Genomic DNA, 16628 nt, shown 5'->3' on the forward strand with positions numbered 1-16628 from the left:
GGAGAAGGGATAGACTACCCACTCCAGTATTCTTGGGCTTCCCTGGTGGCTCAGCTGGTAAAGAATCCACCTGCCATGCGGGAGACCTGGGTTCCACCCTTGGGTTGGGAAGATCCCCTGGGGAAGGGAAAGGCTACCCATTCCAGTATTCTGGCTTGGAGAATCCCATGGACTGTACAATCCAAGGGGTCGCAAAGAGTTGAACACGACTGAGCGACTTACATGCTTTCAGGCACCTGGATGGCACTGGGAGCAGGTGACCTGGCAGGAGGTGGGATTGTCAGCTTGCTGTGTGACCTCAGGCGAGTCACCTCCACCTCTGCCCTGAGGCTCAGGCTTCTCCCTGGCCCGGCGCAGACCCGGTGCCCAGAGCCACCCCAGTTCTGCCACTGCTGACGCTGCTCAGCCACCCTCACCTTTCGCTCTGCCCTGCTGTCCTTCTTCATCCCTTTGATGAAATCTGCTCTTCCCTTCAGGTGCTGGTCAAACTCCCCCAGGGTCATGTCCCCTTTCTCCATCAGGACATGTGGCAGGTGGGGCTCTGTAGAGATGAGACAGTACTGTCCGAGCGTGAAGGCAACGTAGGGGACCTTGGTTGAGGGGTGGATCTTCGCTGTGGGGGGACTCCCAGTTGGAAGAGGGGGATGGGAACCCTGGACGCTTGAGGCATGTGGGGCCATGAAGACTCCTTAGCTGGGAGTCAGGAGAGTGCATGACTCGACTTTACCCATCTGTAAAACGGGAGTGATCCTGGGCTCCAATCTTTTTGCATCTTGACATTCTAACAATTCTTAAAGAGATAAAAGAGTTGCTCCCTGGGGGTAAAGAACTGTTGGGGTCTCACCAAGCAAGCTTAGGTGTTCAGCTGGCCTGAGAGCAAAGTGCAGCAATGGGTGGATGAGACAGTGGGGCCTCAGGAGCTGAAATGGGGCAGGAGACACTCAACTCTGCTAATCAGAGCCACGTTTACACGGAAGCCAGTAGTTGGTCTCCTCTCCTCTGCCACATAGCCTACCCTCTCCCTGGCTATGGGGTGGGCAAGGGGCAGTCTGTGTGCCCTGGGATCAGCACCTCCTCCCTCCCACCAGCAGCCCCGGGGGCCCCCGCTGGTGCACAGTACCGCTGGGGTGGATGAGGATCTCCACGGGCCGGTCGAAGGTGTGCCTGTTGGCCAGGGTGACGATGATGCTCTCGGCCGAGCTTGCGGAAGGGGCGGCATCAGCTCGGATCTCATGGGTGGGACTCTCTACCCCTGAGTGGCGCAGAAAGATGGGATAGGTTCAGGGGTCCCCAGAGAGAGAGGGCCTTGGTGGGGGGACCCGGAGACCCAGGCCGGAGGTGACTGCCACTCCAGCCCCATCAGGGGCTCCTGGCCTGCCGGGGTGCAAAACTGTGGACAGCCCTTCTCAGTCTTCCCATCTGTAAAATGGGAGCTTAGCTAGACAGGGTCGGATAACCTCTCCTGCCCTGACCCCGGGACCCAGTGGGGGTTAAAGGGGTGGCTTCCTCTCAGGCCACAGAGACAAAAGGAGCTTCACGCTCCATCGGAGGGCACTCCATAAACGCCTCTCGTGCTGAATGTCGGCTTGCTCTGGGAGAACTTACTCATGGACCGAAACCACATTCTTTTAAAACCTTGACTGGGAGGGGGAGGGGAACCATCAGAACAGTGGTGCCTGACTCTGGCTCCCAGTTAGAATCACCTGGGAGCTTTTCAATGTTTCTGGTGTCCAGGGCTCTCACCCCCAGACCAGTGTCATCATCAGAAGCTCTAGGGTGGGATCTAGGTGGCTGGATTTGGAAAGGTACCCCACTGAGAGGACCCCCACCTCCACCCCAGGGGAGGACCCGAGAAGCATCTCTGTGGCTGTGGCCTCCTGGAGAGGACCTTGGACCTCCGACCTCGGACTTTGGACTGCTAGGCCCATGTGGACATTTCCCCAGGGAAGCCATGGCGGGGAGGGGAGCGGACAGTCTTGAAATCTGTCCTTGGGAAAGAGTCCTGTTGGGTGGCAGGTTGGCTGCAGGCTGTCATCCACCTGGGCCGGCCAGCTTTCCCTCCTTCCCTTCCTCTCCCCACCCCGGGACCTGGAATCTTCGTTCCAGCCCCATCAGGGTCTAGGCAGCTCCGCTCACCTGCGAGCAGGCAGGGCCCACGAATCTCCAGCTGGAAGTTGAACTCGTATTCCATGGGGTTGGACACGTCGGTGTCCAGTAGAGTCGACAGGCACAGTCTGTTCCAGGAGTCCAGGCTGCCAAAGCAGTGCTTGTCTCTGCTGGGAAAGGGGCCGGGAGGAGGGGAGGGGGGAGGAGACTCAGCAAGATGGGAGCACTGGCCTCAGTTCCCACACTCGCACTGGGCAGAGCGTACATCCTCACCTGGGTCTCTCGGACTCAGCCATGGGACAGTTTACATAGCATCACATCACATCTGGAATCCCTGCTCTGTCTCTGTGAGCTGGGGACCCCTGCCTGAGCCACTCCTCCTCTGAGTCTCGGTTTTCTCGTTGAATAGGGATCATGGCAACACAGCTGTCTCTCGTGAGTGCTTAGCAGAGTCATCTGCTGCTCAATCGTCTCTGGCCCTCTGTCTGTTGTCCCCACCTGGGCTCTCATCCCGCTCTATTTCCCTCCCCTCCACAGCCTTGGCCTCTGAGGTTTTTGTTCTGAATATGCACAGAGCGTTGTAAGGCACCATGACATTTGGTTGAAAAGATGGCACTGTGTTAGGAATCTCATTCAGCAGCTTCCCTTTTTTTTCACCCAATGCTGCATTTTAAAGGTCTGAAAACCAAAGTCTTTGCTGCTGCTGTGATTCAGCTTGTTTCCATGATGGCTCATCGGTAAAGAATTTGACTGCCAATTCAGGAGACTCGGTTTGATCCCTGGGTGGGGAAGATCCCCTGGAGGAGGAAACGGCAACCCACTCTAGTATTCTTGCCTGGGAAATCCCATGGACACAGGAGTCTGGCAGGCTACACTTCACAGGGTCGCAAAAAGTCGGATGTGACTTAGCGACTAAATAACAGCAACAATGGTCCGACTTGAGGGCCTGTGACATTGTCCTGGTTTCTTCCTGCCTCCACCTCCCGGCGTCCACAGGCCACCCCCATGAAGACCCTCATCTGTGTTCCCTTTTTGAACGTATGAAAGGATTTCTCTGGGATCCCTGGGTCAAAGGGCACACATCAAATTCCGCCAGACTGCACTGCAAGGTGTCTGGGCCAGTGTTCACTTCCACCGGCAGTGAACCAGAGTTTCCCTCCTCACCCTCACTAACATTTGGTATGGTCTGTTTTTCTTACTTTTTCTCATGTCACTCTATCTAAGCCACTTTTTCATCGGAATTTGATGCAGGCAGGTGTCTGCATCCCCTGCAGTCCCAAGGGTGCCTCTGTTAACTCTTTCCAGCTGGAATGGGCAGGAATCAAAAATTTATCAGGGCCACCTCAGGGGAGCTGTGTACTCCCAAGCCTCTTGTTCCTTGATCCACCGAGGTCTGAATGTCCTCAGCTCTGCTAGTCCTGCCTCTCAAATGTACCAGGCTTGCATTTACCAAGTGTTTTGCATTTACAAATGCACGATGGCAGCATTTACACAGCTGACACACGAGCTGGTGCTCCCTGGCCTGACCCTGGATGGTGCCAGCAGCTTCTCTGTTGTGCCAGCAAGTGTCCTCACTCTAGATTTCGAGGCCCTCCATGATCTGACTCCAGCACTCCTCTCCTGTTTGCTATGTTCATACGAGCCTTCCTGCTGCTCTTCAAACACACCAAGCCTGGCACTGCCTCAGGGCCTTTGCACTTCCTGCCTGCTCTACTCCCGGCTCAGGATGTTCTTCCTCCAGATGATTTCCATGGCTTGCTCCCTTCATTCAGATCAGGCCTCAGATGTTGCCTCAGTTCAGCTCAGTTGCTCAGTTGTGTCCGACTCTTTGTGACCCCATGGACTGCAGCACGCCAGGCCTCCCTGTCCATCACTAACTCCTGGAGCTTACTCAAACTCATGTCCATCAAATCAGTGATGCCATCCAACCATGTCATCTTCAGTCGCCCCCTTCTCCTCCTGCCCTCCATCTTTCCCAGCATCAGTCTTTTCAATGAGTCAACTCTTCGCATGAGGTGGCCAAAGTACTGGAGTTTCAGCTTTAGCATCATTCCCTCCAGAGAACACCCAGGACTGATCTTTAGAATGGACTGGTTGGATCTCCTTGCAGTCCAAGGGACTCTCAGGAGTCTTTAACACCACAGCTCAGAAGCATCAGTTCTTTGGCGCTCAGTGTTGGGGGCCAGAGTGAGGTACTCCACCCGTGGCAAAGGTCATGAGGAAGGAGGCTCGACATACGCAAAGGCGGGATCGAGCCTCAGGAGTCCCCCTGGAAATCCTCGAGCATCTACCCTCATAACCAGAGCCTGCCTACTTTACTACTTTGTGCTCTCACCTACATCTCTGACTTTATGAGTGGCTGTCCCCCACCACCTCTTTCAGAGAAGGAGTTAACCTAGAGCTCCAGTTAATAAAAACTCCTGGGCGTGACAAGAGTGTTTTAACCTACAAACTCCTCTGAAGGTTCTCTGGCCTGCCTGACAGGCTTGTCCGGCCACATGTGATTGCTCACAGCCTCCCAACCATGAGAGGCACGAGATGCTTTAAACGTTCTAAAAACAGGTTCCTTAGAAAAGTTAGAAAACTATTAGTATAAGTATAATGGGCTGATTAGAAATTGTATTGGTGAAGGGTTTTTCATTTGTTGAGCCAATGTTTGTTGCTAAGTCTCCATATCCCCTGCCCTTACACACATTAATGAATATATAGAAGAAATAAGTATTAACCTTTGATATTAATCATGTTAGACCTTAGGCTAAGTAAACTCTTTCCTTAACTAAACCCCACTACACCCTCACCCTATAGGAATGTAACTTTATTTGGGTGGCGTCTGTTTTAAGAATAATCACCCCTGGAGAAATAAGTGTCCTGGTTGACTAACCGCTGTCACAAGGAGAGGGTCATAAATTGTCAGCAGGCCCCCCTGGCCAGAAGATGATGTAACACCCCTAAGACCTCTGTATACATTTGTATGAAGCACCTGACTTTGATAAAAGTCAGGACTGCTGACCCCATGTGACTTTTGCATAACATCTCAGTGTATAAAAGTAGACCATGGAAAATAAAGAATTGGGGTCAGTTCCTTGAAAGACTGGTCTCCCCATGTCGCTCTCTCTCTCACTCTGGCTGAGTCTCCATCTGGAGCGCGGAACCTGCCATGCTTACTAATTATGCCTGGGCTTCTAAGATCCGACCGGGGAGGCCTCAGTGTCTCCTCTCCTTCGGGAGAACGGAAGGACGCCTGCGGCCTCCGTAAGTGGTGCAAACTTCTTGTCTTCAAGTTTTATTGGTCTCCCGCGTAAACCAAGCTACTCAGCCTCTTTTCTCCACTGAATTTTCCTACTGAGCTATCCTCATTCTATTACTCGTTACATCTCTAATTAATGTCTAATTGAAGCTATTGTATCCTGATCCTCGCCGACGCCATCCCCGCTTTGAATACCCTGGATCAGCTGGGGCTGGACCCCGGCAGCTCAGCTTTCATTGTGGTCCGAGTCTCAGATGGTGCCTAAGCCTCGTCTCTTCTAATGAGCACCTGCCGCATCCTGTCCCTCTCCAGCCTCAGTAGTGTTTATCTCCATAGACCTCATCACCTAATGTCTGACATATCTATGAGCCTGTTTCTTTATTGTCTGCCGTCTTCATTAGCATGCTAGCTCCTTAAAGGCAGGGACCTTGCCGCTCTGGTTTACTGCTGTATTCCCAGCACCCAAAACAGTGCCCGGCCCATGTGTGTGCTTGGTCCTGGCCCACAGTAAGTGTTTAATCTGTGGAATGACTGAGGAGTGCCCTCCAGGCTGGCCCCTTATGGGAGGCTGCAGTAACCCCTCCTCGCCAGCCTGGCCATCAGTTCAGTTCAGTCACTCCATCGTATCCGACTCTTTGCGACCCCATGGACTGTAGCACGCCAGGCCTCCCTGTCCATCACTAACTCTTGGAGCTTACCCAAACTCATGTCCATTGAGTCAGTGATGCCATCCAACCATCTCATCCTCTGTCATCCCCTTCTCCTTCTCCCCTTTCCCAGCCTAGTCACAGATCATCCCTTTAACCTGCAGTGTCCAGGAGACTATTGACATGGCCCTCTGTGATCCAGTGGGCACGTGCCTCCAGCTGTCCCCAGAGCCCTACAGAGTATGTGTATGAAGCTCCTGGATATGGACAGTGTTTATATCTTCCCGTATTTCAACTTGACTCAAAGATTCAGAACGAGAGTAGGGGAGGGGGAGTTAAGGAGTTTGTTGTTTAGTCACTAAATCATGTCTGATTCTTTGCGACCCCAGGGACTGTAACCCACCAGGCTCCTCTGTCCATGGGATTTCCCAGGCAAGAATACTGGAGTGGGTTGCCATTTCCTTCTTCAGGGGATCTTCTGACCCAAGGATTGAACCCGCATCTCCTGCATTGGCAGGCGGGTTCTTTACTGCTGAGCCACCAGGGGAGACCAAATGATAAGATGCATCAAAAGGTACCTCCCATATGCAGCAGGCTTCTTAAACCGGGCTTCCTCTCTCCCTGTGGAGGAGACGCTAGTCCCCTGGGTCCACGGTGGGGAAATAGGAGGATCCCTGATCTCAGCTGCAGGTGCCTCAGGCTGTGACCCCCTTTGCCCTCCTCCCTACCCCTGGGGAGAGTATAGAGAAACTGTGCTGCAATGTCCTACCCGACCCTGTTGAAAACCCTTGTTAATGGCTCCTTATTGCTCTGGGGAGCAATCCAGAGTTGGCCAGGGCCGCAGGGTGTCCTGTATGTCTGCAGCCTCATCTCATGTCACCTGTGCTTCCGGTCCTCTGGGGCCCCGTCCTTGCTGCCTCAGGGCCTTTGCCCCTGCCGTTCCCACCTATAGGAACGTTTCTCCCTGTGCCTTATCTGTCTGCCTCCTGGCTCAGCCCTCAGCTGAAATATCACTCCTCAGAGAAGACTGACCTGGCCCCTGGACCTCCCAGGGGTTGGGTCCCTCTTTTATATTCTTAGCCAATGAACGTCTCTTCCATTGCACTTTCACGTAATTAATTATGCATGCAAGTTCACAAACAGTTCACCTTAGCCGTGTTATTGGCTGGATAATGATCTCTTCCACCAAGTTCCGGAAAGTTCCGGAACCGTGTGCGTTTGTTCCCTCTGTGTTCCTGACACCCACCCCAGTGACTAGACACAGTGTGTGCTAAGCCGTGTCAGTCGTGTCTGACGCTCTGTGACCCCATGGACTGTAGCCCGCCAGTCTCCTCTGTCAGTGGGACTCTCCAAGCGAGAATACTGGAATGGGTTGCCATTTCCTTCTCCACTAGCACATAGTAGGTGCTCCAAAAATGCCTCTTGGGTGCATTAAAGTATCAAGCCTGGATATTCTGATCCCAACTCCAATACTTCTGATCAGTACCAACATCAGCCATTTCAGGGAGATTCTTTGACAGTCTTCAAGAGGTGGCAGCTACAGAGCTTAGCATCACCGCCTATCCTTCATCTTCCCCCACACCCTGACCCCCCACTCCATGACCCTGGCCTTGTCTGGCAGGGGCTCCTCACCTGTGGACCTGCTGGCTGGGGGCGCCGGTGCTCTCCGTGCAGAACTGGGGCACGGTCGGGGCGCAGACAGCGGGCAGCTGGACCTGCACAGCCCCACTGGGCAGCGTCGGGAGCTCCGAGGAGGTGCTGATGAACACGAAGACATTCTCCATTGGGGCGATGGTCCCCAGGTTGACCACAAAGAGGATCCGCTCCAAATCCTCGTCCAGAGCCACCTTTCCTGGTTGGCAGGAAGGAGGGATAATGGAACGTTTGCAGAATGGTTCCTACATGCCAGGCCTGGAGTCAGGGGCCGTGAGCTGCTTCTCTCTCATCCCCTCTAAGCTTGCTGTGTGTTGGGTTAGAGGAGCTTGTGCGCTGATGGGAAAACTGAGGCTTAGCGTGGGGGCGCAATGAGTTCAAGTTATTCAACAAATAACTAATTTCTTGAACCAGGACCTGAACCTATGTGGGTCTGACGCCAGGCCTGTGTACTTTACACTGTGCCCTGCCAGGAGTGGGAGGCTGGGACCCATTCACCCCTGATGGAGGGTCACATCTCCATCTTCAGACTCTATGTCCCCCTAGGATTTACACTGGAGCGTCTCACCTCTCTCAGAATCTGTGCTGTTTCTTTTCATCAGAAAGGCCCATCCCTCATTATTTCTTAGCCCATCTTATCCACCCACCCAGCCCCTCCACGAAAACCTCCCTGGTCCCAATGTGGCCCCTTCTTTTCCCCCTCTGATATGATCTGGACCGTTTTTGGCATGGCCACGTTCAACTTCCTATCGTAGTCACTCCCTGGCATGCCCTAGCTGTTCTTCCAGGCTGGGATAAATCCTAAACTCTTGGGGGGCAACTTTGCATCTTACATAGCATGGGTGTTCAAAGATTCTTGAACATCAATGATCAGGTGAACAAACTTCATTTCCATCACAGATCCAATGGTGAGAATCTTTTATATCATATGATCCTTGGTCTGGACTCAAGCCTTGGCTCTGCCACTAATATGCTCTGTGGCCTTGGGCTGGGCACTCCCGCTCTGAGCCTCAGTATCGTCCATAGCAGGAACCCACAGCCGTTGTGTGAGTAGTGACTCTGCACCAGTGACAGGGATGAGCGTTCTGCACGCTCTTTGTGAGATTTCGATGGATTATTAGTTACATTTTACAAAGCAAGTCTTCATTTCTTATCTAAGCTTGCAAGCGACAGGACTGGAAGTCAAATCCTGGTATGACTCATTCTACAACCTCTGAGCTTAAATGATAATATGCTTTTCTGGTGTTTAGAGATGTCTTAAATACCCTTCAGTTGCCTCCTTTGACCCTTACCACTCTTCCCAAGTGAGAGGAGAAACAATTGCCTGTTTTACAGACAGTAAGGTGAAGTTCAGAGAGGTTAATTATTGGGCCACGGTCGCACAGGATTCCCGACTCTTAGTACAGTGCTCTCTCTACCTGATCCCACTGCTCCCCTTTCGGTCTGCATGAGACGTCAGCCTCGCCCAGGTCCCGCCACAGCCCCTCCAGCCCTCTTACCTGTGACAGTCGCAGCTCGAATGCCGGTGGCCTCAAAGTGGCCACCCTCTATTTTGGCTTTGTCCTTGATCTGTACCGTCACGACACGGTCCCCAATGACCGCCTCAAAGCCGATCACCGTGGTGTGCTCGTCCAGGGGGTACACGAAGAGACCTGGCGGAGCAGGGCCCGGGGTCACGGGGTGACCCAGCGCCGCTCGGCGTGCCCGCCCCCCGGATGGAACTAGAGCCCCTGGTCTGCCGTTTGAGCACACCATGGCGCTCACTGCCACTTAGAGGGCTCCCGAGGGGACTCGGGCTGGCTGCCCCCCGATAGGATGCGTAGAGTGGCAGGCTCCGCGTCAGCGGCGGGTTAGTAAAGGGACCGCTGCTCCCCTGTCCCAGCCATCTCTTACTCTATGCCATGCTGCAAGCTCACCACGACCACCCAGCACTCTGCCCACCTCCCCACCCTCGCGGCCCCAGGGAGTAGAAAAGAGAATGAAGAGACCGAACCTCTAAAACAGGCAGCCTCATCCACCCGCTTCAGGGAGGAACTGCACTCACCGCGGGGCAGGTGCCAAGATTCGCCCCCCGGTGGCCCTGGCCTGGGGCTGGTCTCGGCTGAGTCTTTGGGAGAAGGGGGCGTTCATGCCTATGTGGACCCTGAGCCTCTGAGAAACGTCCTGACCACCTTCTCCCCAGAGCATCTGCCTCCTCCTTCCTCCCAGGTTTTAGATTCCCCCATCCTCCTGGCTCCACTGGTGTGGCCAGGGTTTCTGATTTTTCAAGAGAGAGCGGCAATCTGGATTTCTATGTGAGCTGTTGTGTGGGTCTAACGAGACACTCCTGTGCGGTGGATTATCACCCGTGGTGCCCAGGAGCTGGTCTTTGGAGGAAGAGGACTAGGGTTCTAATCTGAGCCCTGCCCTCTGCCCCAGTCTGGTGACATTCAGCATCTCGAAACCTCAGAGCCCTGTCTGAAAACGGGGATGATAGAGTCAAACTCAGGGTCATTGTGAAAATGGGAGGAAGAGCCACCATTCACTAAGCTCCACCCCCCATAGTGTGCGTCCTACATTTTTATGTCTCAGGGCAGCGCTTCTCAGACTTTAAGAAAACACGAGTCACCTGGGGGAGGGGGGCGGGTCTGGTTAAAATGCAGATTCTGATTTAGTAGTTCTGGGGCAGGCCGAGATTCTGCGTTCCTAACCAGCCCTGGGTGATGCCGATGGCTGGGGGAGCACACTCGGAGGACCGAGGTCCTATCTCATTTAATCAGCCCACTAACCCAGGGGCAGCACAGTGGCAGGACCATGGCGAGCTCTCCATAAATCCCAGTTTCCCATCCCTCTGAGCCTCAGTCTCCTCATCTATAAAATGGGGGCACTGGTTTTTCCACACATGGAAAGCTAAAGGACTGTCTTAAAGCTGTTCAAGTAATACAGTCTCTTTGGTTCCCCGTCAGTCTCACATTAAGCTGTCCTCTGTAGGCTTCCTGAAACAGAGGGACAGGATCTTTGTTCTGCCTGCAAGATTTCTGTGGGGAGGAAAGTTTCCCTTGTAGGTTTCTTTTGGGAACTCAAAGGATTTCAGACACTCAGGTCAGGTTGGAGGGTGGGTGCCCCAAGAGGTGAAGTTTGGGAGTTAGGAGGCCCCCATCACTGTGAATGAGAAGGGATGCAAAGCATAACTATCCTTTATACAGGACCTTCCTGGCCAGGCTTCTGGTAACTCCCTTCCTTACATGCAAAGACTAGAGCACAATTTACAAACAGCCCTTGCAGGGGAACGTCGGTGCACACTCCTGACTTCCGAACACTGATGATTCACATTCGCAGACTGTTTTCCATTCCACGCTGCCCTTCCTCACGCATTACCTCATCTGCTTTTCCCTCAAACCCTGGCATCCAGAGAGACACAGGAGCATCCTGACATCGAGGAGGACTGCGGCTTCCCCAAGGTCACGGGGACGAGAGCTATGCTTAGCACTGGGAGCTCCGGGCCTCCAGTGAGTCCACACACCTCTCCTCCTGTGAGACTCCCTGGGGGATGTGGAGGACTGACTATCTGACTGGTGGGCATGATCTGTGGACATCAATAGGGCTGGGACAGGGCTGGGGCAGAGCCCAAAGCTGGCTTCAAATCCTGACATGACTTGCCCCCAGCTTTAAGACCTGTTGGGCAGAAATGGTATTCCTACTTTGCAGGTGGGTAAACCGAGGCTCAGAAAGGTGACGTGACTTGTCTGATGTCAGCTGGCTGATGCATGTCAGGACGGGGGATTAAGCATGCCCGTGGCCCTGGGGAAGCCCCCGCAGGGACCCTTACCCTGGAAGGGCTGGGCTTCCAGGTTTCCATAGGTGAGGGAGGCGGTGAGCCCCAGAGCGTAGCCGCTGACGAAGGAGGTGACGTCGGACGCGGTGAGGGGCAGGGCCGCCCCTGTGATCTGGTTCAGCAGACCCGGCATCTCGCGGGCTACTCGGCCTTCAGGACCTGCAAGAGGTGGCAAGGCAAGAAGTGGGGAGAGGCCCCCCGCGCCACCATGCCGCCCTGCTCAGTTATCCCCCTTCAGCCTCCACAGGCAAGCAGAGCCTCATTCTCTCCATTTCCCCCCAACCACTTCCCACAGTGATGCTGGACCACCCCTTGGAAGAAAAGGCGTGATTATGCCCTCTGTTTTCACCTCCCAGTAGAGGAAATGAGGCCTGCAGTCACGAGGCCTTGCTGGATTCACGTTGTGGGTCTCCCACTTCCACCTCATCCCTCAGATATGACCTGTGTGCTCTCAAACCTTTGTCCTTGCCACACTCTACCTGGAAGGCTCAGTCCATGAGCCAAAATAAACGAGCCACGTCCCACTGCCCTTAGGTGTCAACTCAGGGCTCCCTTTGCAGGGAAGCCAGTCCACCGTGCCAGGCTTCTCACAGAGCATAGCTTCTCTCCTTCCAGCAGTCTGTCAGGATTCATCCTGTCTCCATGAGATTACGTTATTCACGTCTATCCTCCCCTTTAGGAGAAGGAAATGGCAACCCACTCCAGGATTCTTGCCTGGAAAATCCTGTGGACAGAGGAGCCTGGGGGCCACAGTCCACAGGGCCGCAAAGAGTCGGCCACACTGAGGGACCAAGCAGCAGAAGCATCATCCCCTTTGGAGAGTGCGCTCCTGGTCTCTTGGTGCTTTGCATGGCATCCTAAGTGCTGACTGAATAAGTAAAAGCGTGGTTGGGAACTTCCCTGGCGGTCCAGGGGTTAAGAATCTGCCTGCCAATACCGGGGACACAGGTTCGATCTCTGGGCCAGGAAGATCCCACGTGCTGGGGAACAACCAGGCCCACGGGCCACAGCTACTGATGCCCACCTGCTCAACAGCTTGTGCTCCACCACTAGAGAAGCCGCCGCAGTGAGAAGCCCCTGCAAACTGCACCAAAGAGGAACCCCGCCCTCGCTGCAGCTGGAGAAAGCCCGTGTGCAGCAAAGAAGACCCAGCACAGCCAGAAACAACAAAAAGATGACTGTGATCACGCCAACACCAGTGACTGCCGAGCGCATTTCAGGGCAGGTGCCGATTCTCTGAGGTTCCTGAGACCCTCCCAAGCAATCACCTGCCTTCGAGAGGTGGGGGAAGGAATGGGAAGAGAAGCCGACCAAAGGTTGCGGATACAAACTTGAGGCCCTTTTTGGGTCTTCTTCTGGGTGATGGCTGCGGAAGCCGCAGTGGGCTGGTAGCCTGTTGCCGTTTATTTGCAAGGCTGTTCTGTGACTGCTGATGACCCTGTCTTTTCTCTGAGAAGGGAACTCTGTGCTTTTCCATCCTCCTTGTGTTCCCAAGCAAGGATCCTCAGGTGCTCCCACCCTCTCTGCCGGCCCAGGAGTATTGATTTAATTATGTGGCTCCAGCCCAGACAGCTCTCAGCCCCCCGGCATATCTGCAGCATGCTGACTGACAGCAGGAGGCAGATAAGGAGCCAGGAGAGAGGGCTGGATTCCCAGCCGCCTTCTCCCGGGAGTTCTGTCTCAAAGCCCAGGGCAAAGCCAGGGGCAGAACCAGATGGTGGGGCTCCTTTCCTGAGAGAATCACCTCCCTGGCCCTCCACACTCCTTCCCTCCACCTCCTCTTCCTGGTTCCCTCCTGTCCAGAAGGTTGGCAAGCCAGCCCCCAGATGTGTGGGGAACTTGAACTTCAGCTTGGGTTCATCCTGGGGTTGGGGGTGGGCTTCCCCGATGGCTCCGTGAGTAAAGAATCAGCCTGCAATGCAGGAGACACAGGAGACTTGGGTTCAGTCCCTGGGTCGGGAAGATCCCCTGGAGGAGGAAAAGGCAACCCACTCCAGTATTCTTGCCTGGAGAATCCCATCAGAGGAGCTGGCGGCCTACAGTCCATGGGGTCACAAAGCATTGGACTCGACTGGGAGACAAAGCACGCATGCATGGGGTGGAGTTTTGCCAAGGGTGCCCCAACCAGCCCAGTCATGCCACACCGCCCTGTGCCCACCCAGTTTCCTGGGGCCACTCTCCCCCAGGGAGTGGGGCTTGGGTGACGGATGTCGCTAATGCAGGCAGACTCACTGAGCGCTGATTGTTTCCCGTTTGCCCTCTTGGAAAGAATGCACTTGAAATTCTGCGGGGTCTACTTCATGCGTCATCTTTATCAATTCCTCCAGCACTGATAGGAATCTACTGTATTCTGGGTCCTGAATTAGCCACTGGGGATGCAAAGATAAGACATGGCTCCATCCTTAAGGAACTTACAATCCTCAGTTAGAGGGGACGAGGAGTGGGGGAAGTAATAGTAATAGTATCAGTGGCTGGAATTTGTTGAAAATTGAAACTGTGCCAGGCACACCTATTATCTCATCTAATTCTCACAACCTTATAAAGTGCATTGCTTTGCAAGTGAGGACATCAAGGTCCCAAAGAGGTGTGTTTGTTTTTTGCACAAGAGTTTGGGGCCCCCCAAGGACATATGGGTGCCAGGGATGCGTGGGTGGGACTTTCTCCTGGAGGACCCCAGGGGCATCCCTGCAAGAGATGCGGACCAGCGCCAGGAACGCTGAGCATCATCCCTCCAACCATCCCAGCCTGGGGCTCCGGTGGGCATCACCCAGGAGACACCTCATGGGGAGGAAGGCACCAGCGTCCCCTGGACAGTGTGAGAAGCCAGGCTCGACTTCAGGAGCAGAGCGGTGTGAATTGGTCCAGAGAGTGACAGGGGCTGATCTCAGTGGGTCAGCGTGTAGCCAGGCCTTTACCCTCCTCGTCTTCTTCCTGATTGGCCAGAGCACCTGTCTTTCCCCAAACTGCTGGGATGCAGGATCTGGAAAATGGGCTGGTGAGGTGAGAGGGAAGGGAAAAGGGGATGAATGGACTGGCAGAAGGAATGGGAGGGGCTCCTGGACCTTAGAGGAGCCATGAAGAGAGCAGCGGGTGCAGAGAGGGTAACAAAGAGGATTTCTAAGCGAGGAGCCACTTTAATCCCTGGCTATTCATTCCCTCTTTTATAAAACCAGGTGAGGACTTCCCTGGTGAACCTGTGGTTAAGACTCCGTGTTTCCAATGCAGGGGGTGTGGGTTTGATTCCTGGTTGGGGAAGTTCCCTGTGCTGTGCAGCACAGCCACACACACACAAAGGAAAAACAACAACAACAAATCCCAGGTGAGTGGAAGGGCCAATAGGTCCTATTTCCCTGGCACTGAAGGTTAAACCGAGTAAGCATAAAGTACCCAGCACAGTGCCTGGCACGTAGCAGGGACTCAATAAATACTTGTAAAGTGAAATGAACGAATGAATGCGGGCAGTCTCCCAGGGACGCTAACCTTTAGTGCTCATCTGCGTGCTGGGCAGACGGTGGAGAACAAGGCAGGTGAGGGATATGAACTAACAGAGGCTACAGATCCCAAATACAGCTGCAAGCCAACAGATTCAAAACCCAACTCCTTGTCTCTGTCACAGCTGCCTCCGGCTTGTCCCGCAGTGATGTCCACTCCCAGTAAAGCCGCCAGAGCAGTCCTTAGAAGCCATGGATCCAGTCATGTGGTCCCAGAGTTCGCCGCCCTGCCAGCTCTCCACGCCCCTGGAGACCCCCGATCCAGGCCCCGCACCGGTTTCCTCTCTGGTTTCCCCACTGGTGACTCTGCTTGGCTCTTCCCCCACTGGAGAGCTTTCCAGCTGGGTGTTTCCACTTCTAGGGATGCTTTTCCCCTAGCTCCCTCCCTCCTTCAAGTCTTTGCTCAAAGGACGGCTTCTTCTTAATCCTGGGTTTAAACTTGTAACCTGTTCCCCTAGCTTCACTTCCAAACCCTCATCCTGCTGTCTTATTTTCCCCAAAGCACATATTACTAACATACTCCATGTAAAGCATTTATTATGTTTATTGCTTATCGTCCGTCTCCCCGCACGAGGGCGAATCCTGGGGCCTGTGTTTCTCACCGATACTTCCCGAGCGCCTTGAGGAGTGCTTGTGCTGTTAGTAGGTGGTGAATAAATAGTGTCGAATGAATCAATCGATACGTATGGTCACAGGGCAAAGCCGGCCATTTCCGAGTTTCCCATTTTTCCAGGGGACGGAGAGATATCCCCTGACCACCAGGTCCAGGGCAGCTCTTCAGGGAAAATGTTGGAATTAAATCCATCGTTTAGGCTTCCCTCCCAGAGCTTATCAGTCAGGGGCCCAGATACACCCTCCCAGCCAGCACGGCGGTCCCGCCCGTCTTTGAACAGACCATCCACCCAACTGCAGAGGGTGCTCTGTTGTCCTGCCCTTGAACCAACCCCCGGCCAGCTTCTCCCTCTTCTAACCGCCCACCACTTGGCGGCCGGCAGGCTCCTTGACAGGCTGTCTGTGTCCTTGTCCGAGGACCTGCTTCCCTCCTTCCAGCAGGGGCTGCTTATTTCTTGCACCCCCCAGGTTGGGAGGCTGACATCTCTCGGCTACATCCCACCCGCTCTGTGTTGCTTGCCATCCTCAAGGCTCCAACCACGCCCTCCTTTTAGCAAACACTTGGCCCCAGGCTCCTGGCTTCCCTGCTCCCCAACCCCTGCCATCACCCAAGGGGACTTCAGCTGCTGTGGGAACTGTGCATGCAGCGTCTTGGGGTTTTATCCTCCAAATCCCACATCTCAGGAGCCTCTGCTGCCACTCCAGCTCAGCCTCCCATTGCCATGCAGTCCTTGAACTTGAGGCACAGCCCGTGGTCACTCCATCTCCAGAACCTGAGTCACTTGGCACTTTTAAGAGCAGCTTCTCAACACGTCCCAGCTCTCTCTTATTTGTTTTTTTCCTTTGCAGTCATCACCCTCGGATAGACTGTATCTTCTGCTTCTGTATTTGTTTAATGCGTCTCCCCAACTCTCTAGATGATGTATAACCTCCAGTGAGGGCAAGAATTTTTAGCTTGTTTCTTGGCTCTGTCTGCCACCCAAAGAATATTATGGGGTATAGTAGATATTCAATAAATATTTGTCAAGTAGCTGAAGTATCATTGCGAGTGCTTTATG

General features: G+C 54.0%; 1 protein-coding gene across 4 annotated transcripts in view; it reads right to left on the reverse strand.

Moving 5' to 3' along the window:
* VWA5B1 (von Willebrand factor A domain containing 5B1) overlaps positions 1 to 16628 on the reverse strand; it is a 79934-nt gene that overhangs the window by 43519 nt on the left and 19787 nt on the right. For all 4 annotated transcript variants that reach the window (XM_027521643.1, XM_027521637.1, XM_027521624.1 and 1 more), the window contains exons 2-7: positions 11462 to 11626; positions 9153 to 9305; positions 7633 to 7852; positions 2137 to 2276; positions 1121 to 1252; positions 417 to 541 (exon numbers count right to left, since the gene is read on the reverse strand). In XM_027521643.1, coding sequence (XP_027377444.1) covers positions 417 to 541; positions 1121 to 1252; positions 2137 to 2276; positions 7633 to 7852; positions 9153 to 9305; positions 11462 to 11600 — 909 coding nt within the window. In that variant the 5' untranslated portion in view covers positions 11601 to 11626. The remainder of the gene's footprint in view (positions 1 to 416; positions 542 to 1120; positions 1253 to 2136; positions 2277 to 7632; positions 7853 to 9152; positions 9306 to 11461; positions 11627 to 16628) is intronic.

The sequence above is a fragment of the Bos indicus x Bos taurus genome, chromosome 2 (genome assembly GCF_003369695.1).
Source record: "Bos indicus x Bos taurus breed Angus x Brahman F1 hybrid chromosome 2, Bos_hybrid_MaternalHap_v2.0, whole genome shotgun sequence".
Lineage (NCBI taxonomy): Eukaryota > Metazoa > Chordata > Mammalia > Artiodactyla > Bovidae > Bos > Bos indicus x Bos taurus.